The following is a 19,842-nucleotide window of genomic DNA, read 5'->3' on the forward strand; positions in this document are numbered from 1 at the left end:
GGACAGTGGGTGGGTGGATGTGTGGTTTCATGGAGAATAAGGCAGGAGGCAGGCTTTTGCAAGTACAGTACCTACTGTTTATCATATGGAGGCATAGGTAAGATCAGCTTCAAATCAACACACATAGGACAAAAGAAACAGTGAAGGATTGATTGATAGATAAGAATGAACAAAAGTATCAGACAACAATGCTCATGTGGCATTAAGGTAGAGAAAGGTAATGGTAGAAAGGGAGATGGTAGAAGTAAAGGTTAACTAAAGTAGATGTATGATGAAGATGATTCATAAACTGGAAAAGACATCAGTGTGACTGAAAAATGACCTAAGACAAGTACAGGTAGCTAATGGGAAAGGAGGAAATCCACATAGAATAGAATGTCACTTATGTTAGGGGTCCTACAAAGTCAAGCCAGGTGTGGGAAGGTGTGTCTGTGTTATCAAGCAAGGGATAGTGTAGAATTATGAGGGAGATATTGAAACATGACCGACAATTTGATTAACCCCTACACCGCGGGCTTGTTTACCAATGACTTGCGTGTGCCGCGGGGTTATTTGGGCTCCGACAGACTCTCAAAAAATATTTGCCAAAAATCAGTTATTAGTCCTAGAATAATAAAATTACATATGCTTATGGCACATACCTTCAGCTTTCTCCTGGAATGATTGTTGAGCCTTCGTCAGTTACCATAGGACTTGTGGAGACCTCTGAAGTAGGGTAACGAAGTCTCCACTTTACACTTCCCGACAACCCGTAATATGATTACCACAGCCAGATACAAACACTATAAACACTATTCTACAATTTTCAAGTAGTTTGGGATCCATACTAAAAAAAAAACACACTGTGAAAGCAATGGAAATTACGAGCGCGTCTGATCGTTGCACTGGCACTAGTTCGCTCTTAGCAGTCTGTCATTTATTATTCATAAAACCCCTCACACTTTATATTTCTATTACTATATAACACTTATATATATCTACAGTCTTTATTCATAAGTTTCCTTCAGTAGTATTAGTTTATTGTCACTGTAGGGATTCAATTTCTTTCAGTAAAATACGTAGCATTCACTTTCTCGTCCTGTATACTGGCATTGAGAGTGAATGTCACTTTCATCTTCACCCTCATAACTCATAGCATTCAGACATGCTAGAGTGAAACTCTCACTGTCATTACTCCTAGGGTATGTACTCGTATTCTTATAATACTACTCATTTACATTTCTATTTACGTTCTCTATTTTATTTACGTTATTTACATTTCTATTTTATTTACACTGTGTTGTGCACTGTCACTTGAAATAACTTATAAAACTATTTTCCATTGTTCACGTATATTTACATTCATTACTTTCACTTGCTGTTTACACATTATTTACACATTATTTACAATTCCACTTGCACTGTTTTACTCAATAGAAAGATCGTAGTCACTCTTTTATCAATTGTCAGCCCTTTACCTCTTTCCACACGAGGTTTAGTAGGGGGTAAAGGTCACAGGGCCATTTGCATGGGGGTGAAAAAAGGCCTTGAAGTCAGCAAGAAGAAACATACGTACTCTCGCTTCGGAAGTTGAGAGTAACCTGATAACGGAGGGCCAGCTGGAGGCCTGCTAAGGGGTTATTCAGAGTTACCAATATTACTTCTTGAAACAGCTAAGTCTAGCACTGATATGATTGGCAGGAAATCTAGACAATACATTATAAATTTGGTAGTTCCAGGTGAATGTAAATATCACTTAGGCTTCTCCCTTCCCTCCTTACATGTATATTTATTTCGAAAATAGATTAGAGGCCTACTTGGGAGATATATATTCAGAGCTACCAATGTTAGATCTTGAAACATCTTTGTTTAGCACTGATATGATTGGCAGGAAATCTAGACAATACATTATAAATTAGGTAGTTCCAGGTGAATGTAAATATCACTTAGGCTTCTCCCTTCCCTCCTTACATGTATATTTATTACGAAAATAGATTATAGGGCATATTTCAAGGGGAAAAAAACAGCGAAAATTAGCGAACGAGTGCACGTGAGGTGTTGTCAGGTGATAATTAGCCAATTCCAGGTGTTTGGCACTCTCACTTACCTTATTTCTTTCTTGTATATATTATTTGGTATAAGAATAGGACATAGGGCTTATTTCAATGGATGAAATCAGTGAAAAATTCCAGGGAAGATTTACTTAGCGTAGCACGGCCGGTCAGGCGAGAGGATAGGGTAATGGAGGGGGGTAGGGAGGGGAGTCAAGAATGGGGAGAAATGGCTAAATTGTCAACAATGGATGGGAGTACAGATGAGATTAGGAGTGCTGACTAGTGTTGGACATTGGCAGTACTGATAGATGATACAAGCCCCCACTTGGAAGCCCGGGTGAATTCAAAATAACACAGAATCACAAAAGCGACGCCGCGCAGTATGATCCCTTGCTCCCAAGCGTCACAAAAGTGACGCCCCGCGGTTAAGGGGTTAAATGAGAGGCTGATCATTGGTCATGAGGTGACCATGGTAAAGTTGAGTATGATCTATTTGAAGAGTATCAAGTTCTGTTCCCCAGCACCTTTTATTGTGTGTGTGTGTGTGTGTGTGTGTGTGTGTGTGTGTGTGTCCAGGGGAGGACCTTAGAGAATCAAACAGTTTGCAAAATAGAATTTATTGTGTGTAGCTTATGACCAGTGGTTTGCCAGTTTTGTAATATAGTTCAGTAGTAAGGCTTTAAACACAGGGAAAAGATCAGAATGTGGAATTGGGTAAGAGACAGAAGTATGGAGGGAAATGGCTCACCAATTAAGGTGATCTGCCTCATCAGTACCTGCCCCTGTTTGTCAAGGAACCCTGCAAAACTGGACAGAATTATGGCAGACAGGAGAGAAGGATGATTCTGAATAGGGCAAAATGGATGAACAAGTAGAGTAATGCAGTAACAGCCATGGAAGATAAAGCAAAGGATGGAAGGAGAGGATACTAAGGAGGAAGAATCTAGGAAGGACCACAAAAGGAAGGGATAGGAGAAAAGGGAAGGAAGAAGTGATAGTAAAAGAAAAAGGCCTTACAAAAAAGCAGGTAGGGGGACCCAAGCTTTGAGGAGAGTGGCAGGAAGGCCCCACACACACATCATTCAAGTCGTCATCTTCAACCCCCACCCCCCTTGGCACCAACAGGCACAAAAATAAGGGGGTTGTGAAAGAGGTAGGGGGGGGGGGGATGCCACCTATAAAGTGCAGCTAATAAATATAGTCTGGTACCAGTGCCCCAGTATTACATCCTGACTCATGCCATCATTATGACTAGTATCAACAAGTACAGTAATTACCATACCTTACTGTAACCTGTTCATGTCCTAACACCGTTTTAGTGTTAACTTCTCAGAGTCAGATTAAGAAAATAATCAGAGGGTGAAGGTGAAACATTGTAAGAGAGACAGAAATGGAAAGAAATGTCCACACTTACTAGAGTTCTGTATTATATGCACTCTGCTTTTTTGTTTCACGTCAGGACTAGTGAGAATGTCACTGCGATGCTCAAGACTGCTGGTGCAGAGAGTGGCAGTGCCATTGCTGCAGACCTCCCGCCAGGTACATTCACGGGGTAAGTAATCATCACCACATTTCTCTCCTTCTTGACTTTGATACACCAGACATACATAACCCTCAGCATCACTGACCTCCATTCACTTAACATTACCCATCTGACTCACCACTGCCTTTTTTCCTTCATTTTTGATTGTTTTTACACGCATCACTCAGTACCGTATTTAACTTGCCTTCTTGCATGCCAGATGTGTCTTATACAGATGTAAGTTGTACTAGACAAAATTATATGACATGTCATCATGTACAGTCATAATGTGTGCAATAGCCTTAGGTAAAGAACAGATAACCACTAGAGACCCTGTGCCTGCCACATGGTGATGATGATGGTCCACCCCCAACATTAACACTTCTCACATTCTGCACCCAGTTATCATCCCCCATCCTCTCCACATGCCCAAACCATCTCAATCTACCTCTCCTCATCACAACACCAATACACTCCTGTCCCATCCTACCTCACAACTCTTACTTCATAAACCTAGCCCCCCCAGGCCTTGCACTCAAGGACACACCTCACATCCACCTAATCATTGCCATTTCTGAACATTTGAGCCTGCAAATATCCTATATTCTGTATACAGTATATAAATTCTGCCCAAGTTGCATAAACCTTTTCCTGCCTTAGAATGATAATCATTGTCTTATGCTGAACCAGATTTCACTTTGTAGTACAGCATAGTTCATTTTGTGGCTTTTAAATAATGCACTGTGTACCTGATACTTTGATGCACTTTGTCACTTCTTATATTGTAGCTAGTGCATTTTCTAATAATCAGGGTCAGCATTCTTAAACTGAAGCATAAGGCAGGGAATCACATGAGCCTAAGTCAAATTTTCATTAGCTGTGACATCACATGGCACTGTTTCTAAGAACATGATTTTTTATATAGCTGTCATCTCTGAGAGATACTTGAAGTTTGGTAAATATTTAACTTAGTGGAAAGACTGTCTAACAAGTATAAATCCATGCTTTAAATGACTTAATCTTTAACTTACTTGCTTAGAGTACAGTAAATCTCTTTCAGGTCCAAAAACCAGCATAAGTACAGTACCGTACAGTACAGTATTTTATTCTGGGTGGGGGCACTCACCATCCACTCACTCAATGTAATGCTGCTCTTGGATGAGTGCCCTTTCCTCTCTTCCTTTCTTCTTTCTTTCTGTCCTCTTCTGTCTTTCTTTCCTTGATTCTTTCCTCTTTCCTTCATTCTTTCATCTTCCTTATGCCTACAGGTGACTCCACACTCCCTCTTCTGTCTCTTTTCCTTCATTCTTTCATCTTCCTTCTGCCTGTTGGTGACTCTACACTGAGTGACAAGCCTAATGGTTTCCTGTACACCAGGAAACCATTTACTACACTGGGTGGTAACTATCTGTCTATCTATGCTAGATGCCTTAATCCCATAAAGGGTTGCCTCAAACCGCCTCCATGTAGCCCTGTCCCCCGCCATTTCACTGCCCTGCTCCCAGCTCACACCCCCCCTCTCTCATATACCTCCACTCCATCCCTCCATCTCATCCTCAGCCTCACCTTCCTCTCCCCCACTCCAGGTAACACACATACTCACTCAGTTTAGTGATACTTTGTTTCTGGGTAACTCTGTATTGAGTGACAACCCAGATGATTCCCAGTAAACCAGGAAATCATTTAATATACCATGTAGTAACCTTATAACAAACCAACACGTGTTCCCTACGTGTCAACAAGTGGGTTGGTGGAGGGTTAGTACTCCTCCTCAGAAGACAAATACACTAAAAATACAAATAAAATGCCTGGTGATTCCTGCTGTACCTATCTCAGTGGGCCTTAAGAGATGGTTTTGCAGTAGTCTGTCTCAGTCAACTAGTTCAGGCCAGTAAACAAACTTTGTGTCTTCTGGCTACTGCTGAATGATTTTATTAATTATTAAGGATGCTCACAGTTTTTACCCAACTGTTACCCTCTTAACCCTTGCTGAGCTGCAGACCTCATATGAGGCACAATGGTTTGCCTGGGCCAAGCCGCAAGCCTCATATGAGGTTATAAAACACTGACTTAGAGAAGGTAAAATACCTTACAAAGAATCAATGCAGCAAGGGTTAAGGGATCCAGGGGTCAAATGGATCAAAAACTTAACTGCATCTGTGTGAACTGTAGTATTTCTAATTCCTAACTCCCTGGCAGCCAAATCCACAATGGTGTCAGCAGCAATACGAGCTGAGCAGAACACCACCCCAGTCATCACCTCTGCCCTGCCTGCACAACACCTCACAGCCAAAGTCATCTTCGATTCAAATGCCACTGCTGACTTCAAGTACATTTGGGTGAGTGTTTATGTGTGGGTGTGTCATTTGCCAACACCAGTTGTAGGTGATATATAATATGATCAGCTGAGTTGCAATTGCCTGTCATCAGCTGCTTCCAGGACACTAATTTGTAAGCTACCCAGAAGAATAGTCCTAAATGAGTTTTATTACAGTTTGTAGCTGATGAATTGTGTTTGTGTAAAGCTGCATAAATTTTTCTGTATCATTCACCTTTTGTTTTGTTTTTTGTTTTTTTGTTTTTTTCACAGGAAATGCACAAAAGTTTGAATACAACATGTTAGTTAAAGGTTCTAATTTCATTGGCACTAAAGAAGATATATTGTGACCAAGTACCTTTTTTTTTTAATCACCCACAAGTTATTTATGTATGAATTACAGGAAAAAACATGCTTTTTCTGGAATATCATGATCAAATGATACAACTGTTGATGAAGATAACATATGGAAAGTTACTTTGACACACTTTTTCATGAAAGTTTGCTTACTTTGTATGCAGTACCTGTATATAAGGTGAATTTTTATGTCCATGAACATTGGTGTCAATGTGTATTGTGTAATGCAGTAAAATTTTTCATGATTTTACTGGTATTTATGTGTCATACATGGTTTGTTAAGATGTATTTTTTTAAACTCAGATGTTACATACTGCCATGCAGTGACAGCTTTATCACTTCATTTCTGTTTTTACTGCACAGTCTAAAGTAAATGAAGCTCATGTATTTGTATCTGGCAGCTGCGAGACAACTGCCAGTGCCCAGCATGTGTTGATCCTAGCACCAAACAGAAGCTGGTGGATACACCTTCCTTGGACGTCAATGTTAAGCCCTCTTCCCTTACCATAAATGAGGCAGGCCAACTACAGATCACATGGGATGAGGCAGGGCACACTCACAAGTCAGAATATGACCCAGCATGGTAAGTGGTGACACACTGGTGCAGGGGGAATGGAAGGTGCAGTGGTATGAAGAAGATTTTTGCTATGGTTAATAGACTCATGAAGAAGCAAGGGTAAGCCTGAACACAAACCAGTTTGACAGTTGATGTCAAGGAGTTGTAGAGGAATATGCACTAGAAATAAATGGATTAGAGACAAAGGTATTTAGAGCAAGATAAGGAAGTAAAAGATATAGGACAGGAAATAGTTACAGTGTATCACCTGTGTGTAGTAAAAGGCAGCTAAATAATTGCTCCTTGTATTGCTGCTAGGGTATGGTAGCTTTACTGCCCATTATTCTGATACTTGTATTGCAAGCAGCCTCATATGTCTTGTGATGCAGGATGTTTAATTACTTCCTCAAAAGGATCAGAGAGCCTTGTATTGGATCTCCCTTTGTAATGGGATCTGTTAGTCTGCACTGCTGGAGGCAAAGCAAGGGATTCTCTCTTTGGCTCTGGTATAACATGCATCCCTTGGAGTGCGAGGGCCTGCGTTTGAATCCCAGCTAGTACAGTCCCACTATAGTGATTAACCAATGGATTGTGCAATTTCCTTTTTTTTTATACCACCCCATGTTGCACAAAAAAATGAAGAAAAACTGTTTTTTTGGTTTTTGTTTATTATAAACTTGAAGATAAACATCCAGGGCATCATCTGATGAAAAAGAAGATAATCTCTCTCTCTTCGTCTTTGCATAGGGCCATGCATAAGTTTACATAGGGGAGTAGTAAAACAATATATATATATATATATATATATATATATATATATATATATATATATATATATACAATTTTTTTTTTTTTTTTTATTATAAACTTGAAGATAAACATCCAGGGCATCGCCTGGTGGGAAAAAAAAAAATCTCTCTCTTTGTCTTTGCACAGCGCCATGCATAAGTTTGTGTAGGGGTGGAGTAGTTAACGGTGATGCACAGCCAGCACAGCCTGAGCTGTGGCTCGCAACGGGATGCTTCCCAGCCTGAGCTGTGGCTCACAATCCACTTGTTAATTTAGTAAGTTTTGTATGGCCTTTACATTGGTTGGCAGTGGAATGGGATGTGAAGCGAGGCTTGGTAGGCAATATGATTCAGATCGGAAGGATTTTTGGTCTGAGCTGGCTGCATCTGTGCCATCACACATCCCAGGGAAATGCTCCAGGTTCCATCAACCACCATCCCCAATGGGGGCCTCCAGTGCTATGTTACCATGCATGTGTTCAAAATTCTCCAGATTAATCACGAGGGGAAGAAAAGTTGTAGTGTAATAAGATCTACATAAGCCAACATTGCCAGAGGAAAAACAGGGGATCCTCTCTTTGGCTCAGGTGCAATGTGTGTGCATTTGGAGTGCAAGGGCCTGTGTATAAATCCCAACCGGTACAGTGATTAATTTAGTAAGTTTTGTATGACCTTTACACTACCTTATATGAACATGGGAAATAAGGATGATGGATAGTTGGAAAATTAGGTCACTGCAGTATCCGCAAAAACTGGATTATAAGATAAACTACAGGAAAAAATTTTATTCACTAGGTATTAGAAATGATTACAGAAGTAACGATTTGAAACTTTTAACAATTGCAAATGATATGATTGTGACAGCAGCATAGCTAGCTGAGGATTGGCAAAAAAAAAATAATAACAATAAAAACAATAAAAATAGATTCTAATGCCTGACTAAAAGTTGATGTAGTTGCAGAGTCTAATGTATTTATGAACAACCCAAACTAGTAGAATGATGGTCAGTTTAGTTCTTTATTTAAACAGCTACTTGCATGTTCATCATATTTGGAAAAGTTGCTTAAACTGCAAAACAAGTGTTTGATAGAGTGTGTTGGCCTGTTTTCTTACCTATTCATGTACTTTAGGTCACGAGGTAGCTTTACACAGTGGCTTCTTGATAAAAGTATGATTTGTGATCATCCTAAACTGTCTCTGTTTTGTGAATATGAAGGCAGCTCCGTGTGTGTGTGTGTGTGTGTGTGTGTGTGTGTGTGTGTGTGAGTGTGAGTGATCAGACATTACCTCTTCATGTTTTTGCTACCCAGGCTGTTGAAATATGGCCAATCATTCATGCACAACAACTTCGAGTGTGAGAGTGTGGACGTGGACCAAGTGTCACAGCGACCGGAGTTTGAACTGTGGGACCGCACCACCATTTGGGCCTCCTTCCCTGAGATATCATATAATGAGATGATGGAGAGTGACAGTGGCCTCTTGCAGTGGCTTGACATGTTTTACAGGGTATTGTGCACAATAATTTAAATTGATGTACTGTATAAGCTTATTTGGGTTATTCTACTCACCTGAGATAAAAGGCAGTACTATATTCATTTGAGGTATTCCAATCCTTTTGTTTTGTAACTAGTAAATTATCTCAAGCAATGGATTTTTTAAATTCATAAGGAATGTGTTTCCATTGCTAATGCATACAGTTACAGGAAAGCTGAAACAGTGAATGTATAGTTGTTATTAATAGGTTGCTGGTCTCACTTTACTGCCAGCCCTACCATAATGCATTGTTGTCTTTTGTGCCATAGTTCGGGGTGGCAGTGTTACGTGGGGTACCAACAGAAAAGGGCAAGATTCAGGATGTGGTGAAGCGGTTTGCATATGTGAAGGAGACACAGTACGGCCTTACCTTTGATGTTATCAACAAGCCAGTGGAGGGTTCACATCTAGCTTACACTGGTGTGGCACTCGCACACCATACAGATATGAACTACAGGGAGAAGAGTCCTGGCATGCAGCTCTTACACTGTCTCAAGGTATAGTCATGAAATAAAACTAAGATTGAATATGCTGTATGCTGTAGTGAAAAGTAAGTGGCATAATAATAGCAGAGAGGGTAAGGCATCTTTCAGAAATTGGTGAGTAATGAAGAGCGGGGTTCCTGGAATGGTAGGGGATGTTGATTAAATATTTCCTACACCAGGTAAGGCAGCTAGTGGAGAAAACGTTTGAGAAGGATGAAGATTTTTGACACTGATGGATCAAGAGAAAGAGTACATATTGTGAATGCTATAAATCATTATTGTGATGGTACTGAATCATGTACAGTATTGGGTAGATGGCTGTTGTTGCTTAGGGTCTCTTTGGCTGAGCAGACATGTCAACTACAGGTAAGTGACTGTTTCTGTAGGGCCATCCAACAGGTATAGTACAGTATATGAAATCTCTCCACTCAAGTGAATGGAGGTATTTCGGTTAAGACAAAGATGACGTACTGTATTCAACTCATGTAAGTTGGTAAAGGATCAAAGATTATGCATAAATAAAGTAAGAGTAACCTTAAGTAAAACTCACAGAGGCTCAAAGAAAGCTAAAAAGGAGAGAGAGAGAGAGAAAATAGCAACAGCAGCAGCAGGATCATGTCTTGTTGAATTATATGGTGTCAGTGTTCTGGCTTTTCCCATACTTCACTCTTGAGTCTCACGGTTTGGTGCAAAACACAAGACATACTAACAATATGGTAGCTGTTTGTTCATTCTATTCTCTTACTGTATTTGGCAGGCCAACGACCCTAAACTGTCAGAAACAGATCCTGGTGGCCGCTCCTTCTTTGCTGATGGATTCCGTATTGCCCGCTGGCTGGAGGAGAATGAACCTGCTGCCTTCCACATTCTCACCTCCACCCCAGTCAGGTCAGCCCATTTTCCCACTCATTACATGGCATGTTACACTGTTGGTTGATTCAGTCTTCATACATAGTCCAAGAGTTTGAGTCAGAACCATGTGTTTGATTTTTGTTACCCATTCCAAGCTCAGTTTATCTCCACACATTTCTAATATTATAATATTGTGTATCTGCCATATATTTTTTTATAATTGCTTTACTAAGCTAGGTGTCTGAGCATTTATGTCATATGGATATTTTGTATTAAGGATTCTGTCTGTGCCATTGGCGCCTAACTTACTGTCATATTTTGACTTTGTTGTTAGGGATCTGAAGAGGCCATTGGAAAACTCAGTGATGTAGTGGACATATCTTCAAGCATTTGAAACCATAGATACTAAAGCTAATTCCAGGAAAATTACACAGCTGACTTGTTAGCTTAAATCAAATGTACCTAGGTTCTGCAGAGGTAGATGATCTGCTGCCTCTGGTATTTAGACAATACACCTCATATTCATGTTACCTGTGAGATGGGATGAAGGAATACTTGTGGGAGGAAGACACAGAATAAAGAGAGGGAATGGAGTTAGAGGGCCCTAAAGGCATATTGCTGATTTCCAGAGTCAGCATTATACAATAAATGTGCATTGTTCATATAGAAACCCCATCCAGACATTATTACAATTATCAGATTGTATAAGTTGTTAAGAGTAGAGGTAGGATCTGTATTTTATTTAATACATTCTTTCTTCTAACAGTTTATTTTATTGAACTTATATTTGTCTTCCATTAGATTTGCTATTAAGAATGAGGGACAGCAGTATGCAGCCCTGTGGCCCATACTGTGCACCAACTCTGATGGAGATGTGACAGAGGTGCACTACAACAACCGAACCATGAAGCCACTCCAGGCACCTACACATGTTATCACACCCTTCTACCATGCCTACAAGGTCAGTCACTAGTTTCATGTGTTCTATTTCAAGTCATTAGCCATCTGTACCTACAAAAGCTAAGCACAGAAAATTACATTTTCATCCCAACTCACATGATGAATGTCATAGTTCTCAGGTTGAAGAAATGACCTTCACATTATTCACTTGTCCCTTACTTCACATTCTTATCACCAATATGCACTTTTCAACTCAAGTCTAGCAGTTTTATCTTCCGCTCAGCCTCTGATAAAGAATTTACCAGCCATTTCCCCAAAATAGAGGGAAAGGGATGGTGTGGTTGTGGATCAGAGTTGTGGGAGGTCAAGGGACATGGTTTGGCCATTTCCACCTACTGTGCTATATTTCACATAATTCTGTGAAACCTGTTATATATCACCCACATGCTCAGTTCAAGTAGGAGGTTTTGCCATTAAGTCATTTATGTAGCCATTGCATGCCACTTTGCTATGCATCCTAGACTTTTTGCAATTTAGCATTTAGGAATAGGACCTTGGCATCCTCCAGGGTCATGCCTAGAAACAGGACATACAGCAAAGGGATGAAGATGCAACCAGTTTATCATTGCTTTTATGGTGTGCAGTACTGTTCAATTTAAGATCTAACCAGTGCATCCACGCTGCCTTTCGCCCTCACAGTTGTTCTCAGAGAAGTTGGTGGAGGCATCATCAGGGCTGGAGTTCAACATGGTGCCAGGTGACTTGGTGGCATTTAACAACCGTCGGGTACTCCATGGCCGTACTGCCTTTGACGTCACCAAAGTTGACAGGTAATGAGTCCTTAGAGGCCTTTTACATTCACTAGTAGACAGTACTTGTTATAGTTCAGCAGCTGATATCATCATGTCATCATCATCATCATCATCATCATCAGTGTTACACTAAACACTGATTCCAACTAAAGAATGGGATGAGTAGGGTCCAGGTATAGGAAAAGGGAAACATAAAAGTAGGAGAACAGTAATAAACCAACCAGTGAAATATGCCAGATATCATTAACATACCATTAAGCTCTCAAAATTGAATGTATACATGTATATATATATATATATATATATATATATATATATATATATATATATATATATATATATATATATACATACACCCACCGCAAATTGACTTAGGACCTACACACACAGAATTGCTGTGGGAGAGTTGTCTGTCTTTGCTTTGTGTTTCCACCTCTACCAAGTGAATTTTTTGGGCAAGAAGTAACTGGCAACTCCTCTGGTGTTGGCAGGAGGTGGTGAAACACTCAGTACGTCAGTGTTTGCCCAGAAGCGAGAATGAGAGTATAAGTTCCTGTCACTTCGAGCTTGCACCTCCCTCTTTTTTTGTATGCATTACTGTTTGCCCTGTTATTTTCCTAGAGTCAATTGTCATGCCTGGAATGTACTGCGCAAGGGATAAGAGGGTCCGTAACATTACATGGAGGCAGGATAATGTCCCTATCAACACGATTTGTGAACGTATTGGACGCGCAAAGTTGACCATCATGGAGATGCTTATTGCAGTGCGTGGCCTGTCACCTGATGTCATACCAGAGCTCAAGTATGGCGGTGGAAAGAATAGGACAACTTTCAGAGATACAGATACGCTTCTGAAGAGGGAAGTAATCAAGAATCCTCAACTGACAGCAGCAGAATTGGAGAGAATGCATCCCCAGCTGTTACAAGACATCTCAATTGGAACTATCCAACACCGCTTGCAGAAGGAGCTGGGTTTGCCAAGCCACACCGCAGCCAAGAAAACGCTTCTCACTGCCCGCATGAAAAGCAGCGCATTCAGTTTGCCAAGAAGTATGCACACTGGATATCGGATGAGTGGAGAAGAGTTATATTTTCCGATGAATGCACATTTCAACTGTTCCAGGTGCGTTCTGCCAAGGTTCGTCGCCCTGCCTCCCATAGTTAATATGACCCTGCTTACACGGTGCTGACTGTTAAGCACCCACAATCAGTAATAGTATGGGGGTGTGTCTCAGGTGAAATGGGGAGGGGAGGCCTCTACTTTCTTCCCAAGAACGTGATGATGAATGGTGGCCAGTACATTCAAGTTCTGAAAGATCATTTGTTAAACTTTTTTGCTATTCATGGGTGTGACTTTTTCATGCATGATTCAGCTCCACATTACAAGTCAAGAATGGTGACAAAATGGCTTCAGGATAATCGGAATGAGGTCCTTGACTGGCCTGGCAACAGTCCAGATCTAAATCCGATAGAAAACTGCTTGGCAAAGATGAAGAAAATCACGGCGGAGAAGCAGACACCCAACCTGGACAACCTCAAGACTGAACTGACAAATGTTTGGTGCAAAGAAATGTCCTCAGATTACTTTAGAGATCTGAGTGATTCCATGCCAAAAACACATCCAACTGGTCCTGAAAAACAAGGGAAACATGATTTCATATTAATGAATGGCATTTCATGAACAAACATTGTGTTATACTATAATTTCTGTGTTTTGTAATACCTTGTGGGGGGAGGTCTTAAGTTAATTTGCGGTAGCTGTATATAGTTATATATATAAAGTGACATTGACATTCACAAACAGGTATGGGATATTGCCATTCTATCGACTGCCAGTTTGAGTGCAGCCTCTGTCATGAGCATTCATCCATTTCTTTCCTTTACTAGTTTTTAGACATAGTCAACATTCATACCTTGCATACTGTCAGTCATATACCATACCCTGCCATCTCTTGGGCCTTCCATGCCTCTTCCCATCATTAAGCTCTTCCACATACACCCATTTCATCTTCCTCTTCATGTCCTCTCTCTCGGTGACCACCAGAGTCCTGTACACTCTTACCCACCCTTCACAACCCAAATACTGGTATTTTCTATCTTTTACACTACAGAGGTCTTTTCTTTCCTGAACTAAAGTCAAGGAGATTGTTAGATCAGTAGAGAAGGATTGCAATCATAGTGGTGTGGTTAAGTAATATTGCCCAGACGATCTTTTGTACTGTACTCGGTATAGTAGTCAGTCCTCTGTATAGCTGTGTAATGGGGTCTATTTAAACCACAGTGTGGGGATTCTCTCTTTGGCTCAAATGTAACGTGCATGCATGTGGAGTGCAAGGATCTGCATTCAAATCCTGGGCTTTGCAGTGATTTTTTTTTTTTTTTTTTTTTTTAATGCATCTGACTCTGGGCATAGGCTTCACAGCCAGCTGTCAAGGCCCAGCAGTCCTCCTACTTACCATACACCTCTGCATGTCACCACTTCAGCGCTAACACCCACCGTCCATATTGAATACATGCTAGGGCTGTCTCATACAGGACTGGTGTATTGGTATTAGCGGGGGTATTTTTACGACATCGGCGGGTCTTCTGGTAGATCGGTAAGGCCTGATTTAATGAAATTCAAATCCTTAAACTGTTCCCTGCCCCAGCCGGGATTTGAACCTGGGTCTGTTAGGACTGCAGACCACCTCTCTTCCAATTGAGCCACTGCCTCCCCTTTTATTAATTTAGTAAGATTCATAGTCTAAGCTGAGGTCACTTTTTTGCCTTGAGCCACACTACTCCACATCTGTTACACATATGCAGTTCAATATCCATATTATTACTGCAGTAAGGTATTTAAAATCTTCAACCCGTTTAAGTCACTCCAATCTCCACCACATTATTGTGAGAGACTTCTTCTTCACTAATCATCGCTATGCTTATCAGCAATTAACTTGTAGACATTGTTGCTCACAGACATTCAGTAATGTGAATCTGTATATAGTATAAAGATTTTATTCACTGTTAAAAGGCACCACAACACTTTATGCATACATCAGATTAGGAAATATTCCATTCCTCACCACTTTTGTAAAGCTTTTATGCTTTTTCTGTCATTGTTTGTTGTATGGCACCTGATTCCTCGTGACCTTATTAAGTACAACATGTGATGCATTCCAAAAGTTTTTATACTGGATTATGTGGTAGGTGGTGGCGACCATCATCCACTCACTTGATGTAGTGTTGCCTACATCTTCCTTAGCCTTCATCATTCTTTTTCTGTGTCAGCCCTCCTCTCTTCCTATTTCTCCCATCTTTCCTGTCGCTTCTTATTGCTTTTCTTTCCTTTACAGGTAGCTTTACATTGCGTGACAAGCCAAATGGTTTCCTGTAAGCCAAGAAACCATTTACAACGCTGGGTGGTAACCATATAACCAAATCATACATGCATCCTACATGTCAACAAGTGGGTTGGTGGAGGATTACTGCCCCTTCCCAGAAAACAAATAACTCAAAGTCAAATGGCCACCCCTTACAGGATTGTGGCTTCTGGCAGTAGATAGATAGATAGATTTTAATTTGCATGCCAGTGATTTAAAATGAAGCATATGTGCCTAGTTAATAATACAGCACTTCCACTTTACATTGCATTGAGGTGGGGGCGGTCACCATCCACTCACTCGATGTAGTGCTGCTCTTGGGTAACTGTTCCCCTCCTCTCTTCCTCCCATCTTTCCTTCCTTCCTCTTCTGTCTTTCTTTCCTTCATTCTCTCCTCTTCCTTCTGTCTACGGGTGACTCTGCACTGAGTGACAAGCCAAATGGTTTCCTGTACACCAGGAAACCATGTATTACTGTGGATGGTAATCATTTAACCAAGTTATTGCACCTGGTGGTTAAGTGAGTAATTAAAGTGCTCCAATCGGATTGAGCCTGGGCAGGTTCATATCCAAGGGATGGTTGGGGTTTATTGCTCATGTAATGCCACTCAGGGATGAGTGAGGCTGGTCACTCTCATCTTAAATGTGAGGACCAACTTGCCTAGCCCTGGGCTTCTACGCTGCTTATGGGGCAACACAGGATTGGATGTTAGACAGATGAGTGAATATTTTTTTTTATTTTATGTCACTATATTGCCACATTTACATGCTGATTCTTGTAGCACATAAGATAATTATTTGATCTGCTTTTTTTTTTTATATATATATACAGTATATATACTGTATACTGTATGCATGCCACATCAGTTGATATTAATTCAACCAGTACTGTATTATTTTTCACTTTGCATCTCATACTGAGTGTACAGTTCAGCTTGCTGAACTAAAATTACATCCTGTGTAAACAGCTGTCGTATGATGCAATGGATTCTTAGTTCCTCTCTAAGTAACTTCATTTTTTCTTTAACAGGCATTTACAGGGGTGCTACGTTGATATTGATGAAGCATTCTCTAAATACGACAGTTTGCGAGCAAAGTAAGTTTCCCAGCTTTATACTGTAAGTTAAACTTGCTTTCGCTTGTTAGCTAAATGACTTATTTATAGCAAATTGGAGTAGAGAATAAAGCATGTCTGCCTTGAATGTAGCATTGAAGTAAGTATGAAAATGGCTTATGGGAAAGACAGTATTTTGTATGAGTTGTGTTGTCAATCATCACTTTGATTTCTAACCATGTAGTTATTGTTTCTAAAGGGATGGGTATAGTACAAAGCTTTACAGTGGAAATTATCCCTTTTTTTTTCCATTGGAGTATCCCATAATGTACGGTATACACTACTTTTATAGAATAATTAATTTCAAGTGGTCCTGGCTAAGGTTTTAAAAAAAATAAAGTTTGACAGGCAAAAGTTACTGATGGATACATGCACTTGCCAATTATGGAATTAAACTGTTCTGTTATAGAATGTACTTTGGTATTTTGTTTTAAAGTTTATCGCTCAGAATGTCGCACCTTTCCTTCTGAACTTGATGAGTGTGAGGTAACAAGGTTACATCTACACATTTATTGTAGCAGTATCATGCCAGGTGTAAGTTTAGCTACAAGAACATGAACTTATTTCCATGTGGTCTTGCCTGGTCTCATTTTAAAGCCACCCACCATGACCTTACCTTTCACTTCATGCCATTTTCACCTAATTCATTTCATATTATTTATTTGTTTGTTTATTTATTTACATTTTTATTTCCAGAATTGCATATGAAAATTCCATTGTTGCCTGTAATGTTGATATGCCAGTTATCCCCTAACTTACAGTTGCTGCCAGTTGTATAGAAAATGTTATGATAATTTGGAACACATCCATGATATATAATGAGGGCTCACAATCTGTTTTTCCATGTTTTAGGTACAGTAGTCAAGAAGAGTTTGAGCATGTTTTCCTTCCAATTTAAGGGCACAGTTATTTGGCATATGTTATTCCCCCAATATAAGGGTACAGTTATTTGACATATATAAAATTATCTTGTAGATGGTGGCAACCATCATCCACTCACTTGATGTAGTGCTGCCTACTTCTTCCTTAGCCTTTATCATTCTTTTTCTGTGCCTGCCTTCCTCTCTTCCTATTTCTCCCATCTTTCCTGTCACTTCTTATTGCATTTCTTTCCTTTACAGGTGGTGGCGACTATCATCCACTCACTTGATGTAGTGCTGCCTACTTCTTCCTTAGCCTTTATCATTCTTTTTCTGTGCCTGCCCTCCTCTCTTCCTATTTCTCCCATCTTTCCTGTCACTTCTTATTGCTTTTCATTCCTTTACAGGTGGCTTTACATTGAGTGACAAGCCAAATGGTTTCCTGTAAACCAGGAAACCATTTACAATGCTGGGTGGTAACCATATAACCAAACCATACGTGCTCCCTACATGTCAACAAGTGGGTTGGTGGAGGGTTGGTGCCCCTCCCCGTAAAACAAATACAGTAACTCAAAGTCAAATGGCCACCCCTTACGGGAGTATGGCATCTGGCAATAGATAGATAGATAGATCTTTTTATATTTTTTTTTAGTTAATGTCTTAATGTCTTTCATTTATGTCTTCAGCTTTACCTTGAGAATATATTAGTTGTATCATGTTTTATGCACTGATTAACAGTTTTCTCCCATTGGGTTTTTCAGTGATACAGTACTTTCTCTGTGCTGATGCAGTATTGTATCCTATCAATCAGTAGATATTTACAGCAGAGAGGTAGTGTGGGATTTGGAATAGTGGTACAGCATTGATTGCTGTTGTAGTATGTTAAATGTTTGTCATCAGTATTTCCTAAAGTTAATGATCATTGAGCAGGGTCTGTGCCCATAGTATCATAGTTAATCTTATGCAGTATGACTTTGATAATGGGAGACATTTGTCATGGCATATAACATAATTATGCTTTCAAGTAATTTTGATATTTTATTCTCTTAAGACTATGCAGTCTTGTTTCTTGTATTACATGGAAGCACTTGAGCTGTACTGAACTGTAGCTGATGACAAGCAGTGTAACTATTGTCAGATATTTTTTCCTGACATTAATTGAATCATAACAGCCTGTTGTTTTAATACTGTACTATACTACAGTACTACAGTAGTACCGTATTACTGTTTTTAATAACATGAGCTGTATAAAGACAAAAAGCCTCAGGTCTTTCCTAGTTAATTATTTGATTACTAAACTTATCACTGCTACCATTCTTGTGCTTTTTCAACTCCCTTCTATAGACAACCTTCAGTCAGCCACTGTTACAATGTATTATAGTGGTGATTATTTTCTCACCTTGACCACACAGCCATGACACTGATCAAATTCTCTTGTCTGCAGGTTCCATAAAGTTCAGTGATGTGATGATCCAGAATGAAGAGTGGACAGTAGAAGTATAGTTGTCATCATCCTTATCCTACCAGAGTTTGGCTCATGGTGAATCTGGTCTTTCAGTCGCAAAGTAGAAAAAGCATCACAACCACAGCCATGTCTTCTAAACTGATGCATATAGTTTGATAGTGGTTGCCAATATATAATATTCTATTTTCTCATGAATATAGATAGATCCTAATACCATTTTTCTACACATTCCTAGAATTAATAGTACACACACACACACACACACACACACACACACACACACACACACACACAGAGTTGGGTCTTGCTTTCAGAAGCAATGAAGATTTAGTTTTCTACCATACTTGTCATTATAGCTTTTAAGGTATGATCATTAAGTGCCATCTATAGTTTACCATTTATGAGTTAACCTGTTGTTCATTTCAGGTTTATATTACAATATGTCCTTGTTATAGGTCATGTTCTATGTGCTCTTTATACATGTTGGAGGACATGTAAGTTTTAAGAAAAAAAAACATAACATTCCAAGTCTACCTAAAGATGATTTGCCGATTACCCCAGTTTTCAGTATCATTTGTATAAAAATCTGCTTTAATGTTTCAAACTATCCCTGACTTATTACAAGGACTACCTCTTCTAGTTTGTGTCTAATAACCAGGGCTTTTGTTATAGATCCAGTGCTCTGTGAACAAAGGAAATAACCAGGAAAATAATCCAGATGCAAATAATTATTTTTTGTTATTGAAGCTTTCCTGTTTATATCCTATGTTCTGTATTTGTATTCAGTTATTGCAAATATTGCCTGAGCTGGTTGCAGGAAGTACTGTACATTAGCCAGTTTTTCTGAAAGAGAGTCAACCCACTCTTTTGTTTTATCATTTAAGTGA

General features: G+C 39.7%; 1 protein-coding gene across 1 annotated transcript in view; it reads left to right on the plus strand.

Moving 5' to 3' along the window:
* The window catches only part of LOC145400114 (gamma-butyrobetaine dioxygenase-like), a 32,499-nt gene extending 13,326 nt beyond the window's left edge, over window positions 1-19,173 (plus strand). Inside the window, exons 2-11 of the mRNA XM_080272625.1 lie at window positions 3,493-3,585; window positions 5,755-5,894; window positions 6,631-6,812; window positions 8,884-9,079; window positions 9,376-9,603; window positions 10,349-10,479; window positions 11,245-11,404; window positions 12,043-12,173; window positions 16,547-16,612; window positions 18,935-19,173. Of these exons, the coding sequence (XP_080128751.1) occupies window positions 3,504-3,585; window positions 5,755-5,894; window positions 6,631-6,812; window positions 8,884-9,079; window positions 9,376-9,603; window positions 10,349-10,479; window positions 11,245-11,404; window positions 12,043-12,173; window positions 16,547-16,612; window positions 18,935-18,953 (1,335 nt within the window). The 5' untranslated portion in view covers window positions 3,493-3,503 and the 3' untranslated portion in view covers window positions 18,954-19,173. The remainder of the gene's footprint in view (window positions 1-3,492; window positions 3,586-5,754; window positions 5,895-6,630; window positions 6,813-8,883; window positions 9,080-9,375; window positions 9,604-10,348; window positions 10,480-11,244; window positions 11,405-12,042; window positions 12,174-16,546; window positions 16,613-18,934) is intronic.
* Window positions 19,174-19,842: the final 669 nt, after the last annotated feature.

This window comes from Coenobita brevimanus, chromosome 51 (assembly GCF_032717465.1).
Source record: "Coenobita brevimanus isolate Jiangsu-jjx chromosome 51, ASM3271746v2, whole genome shotgun sequence".
Lineage (NCBI taxonomy): Eukaryota > Metazoa > Arthropoda > Malacostraca > Decapoda > Coenobitidae > Coenobita > Coenobita brevimanus.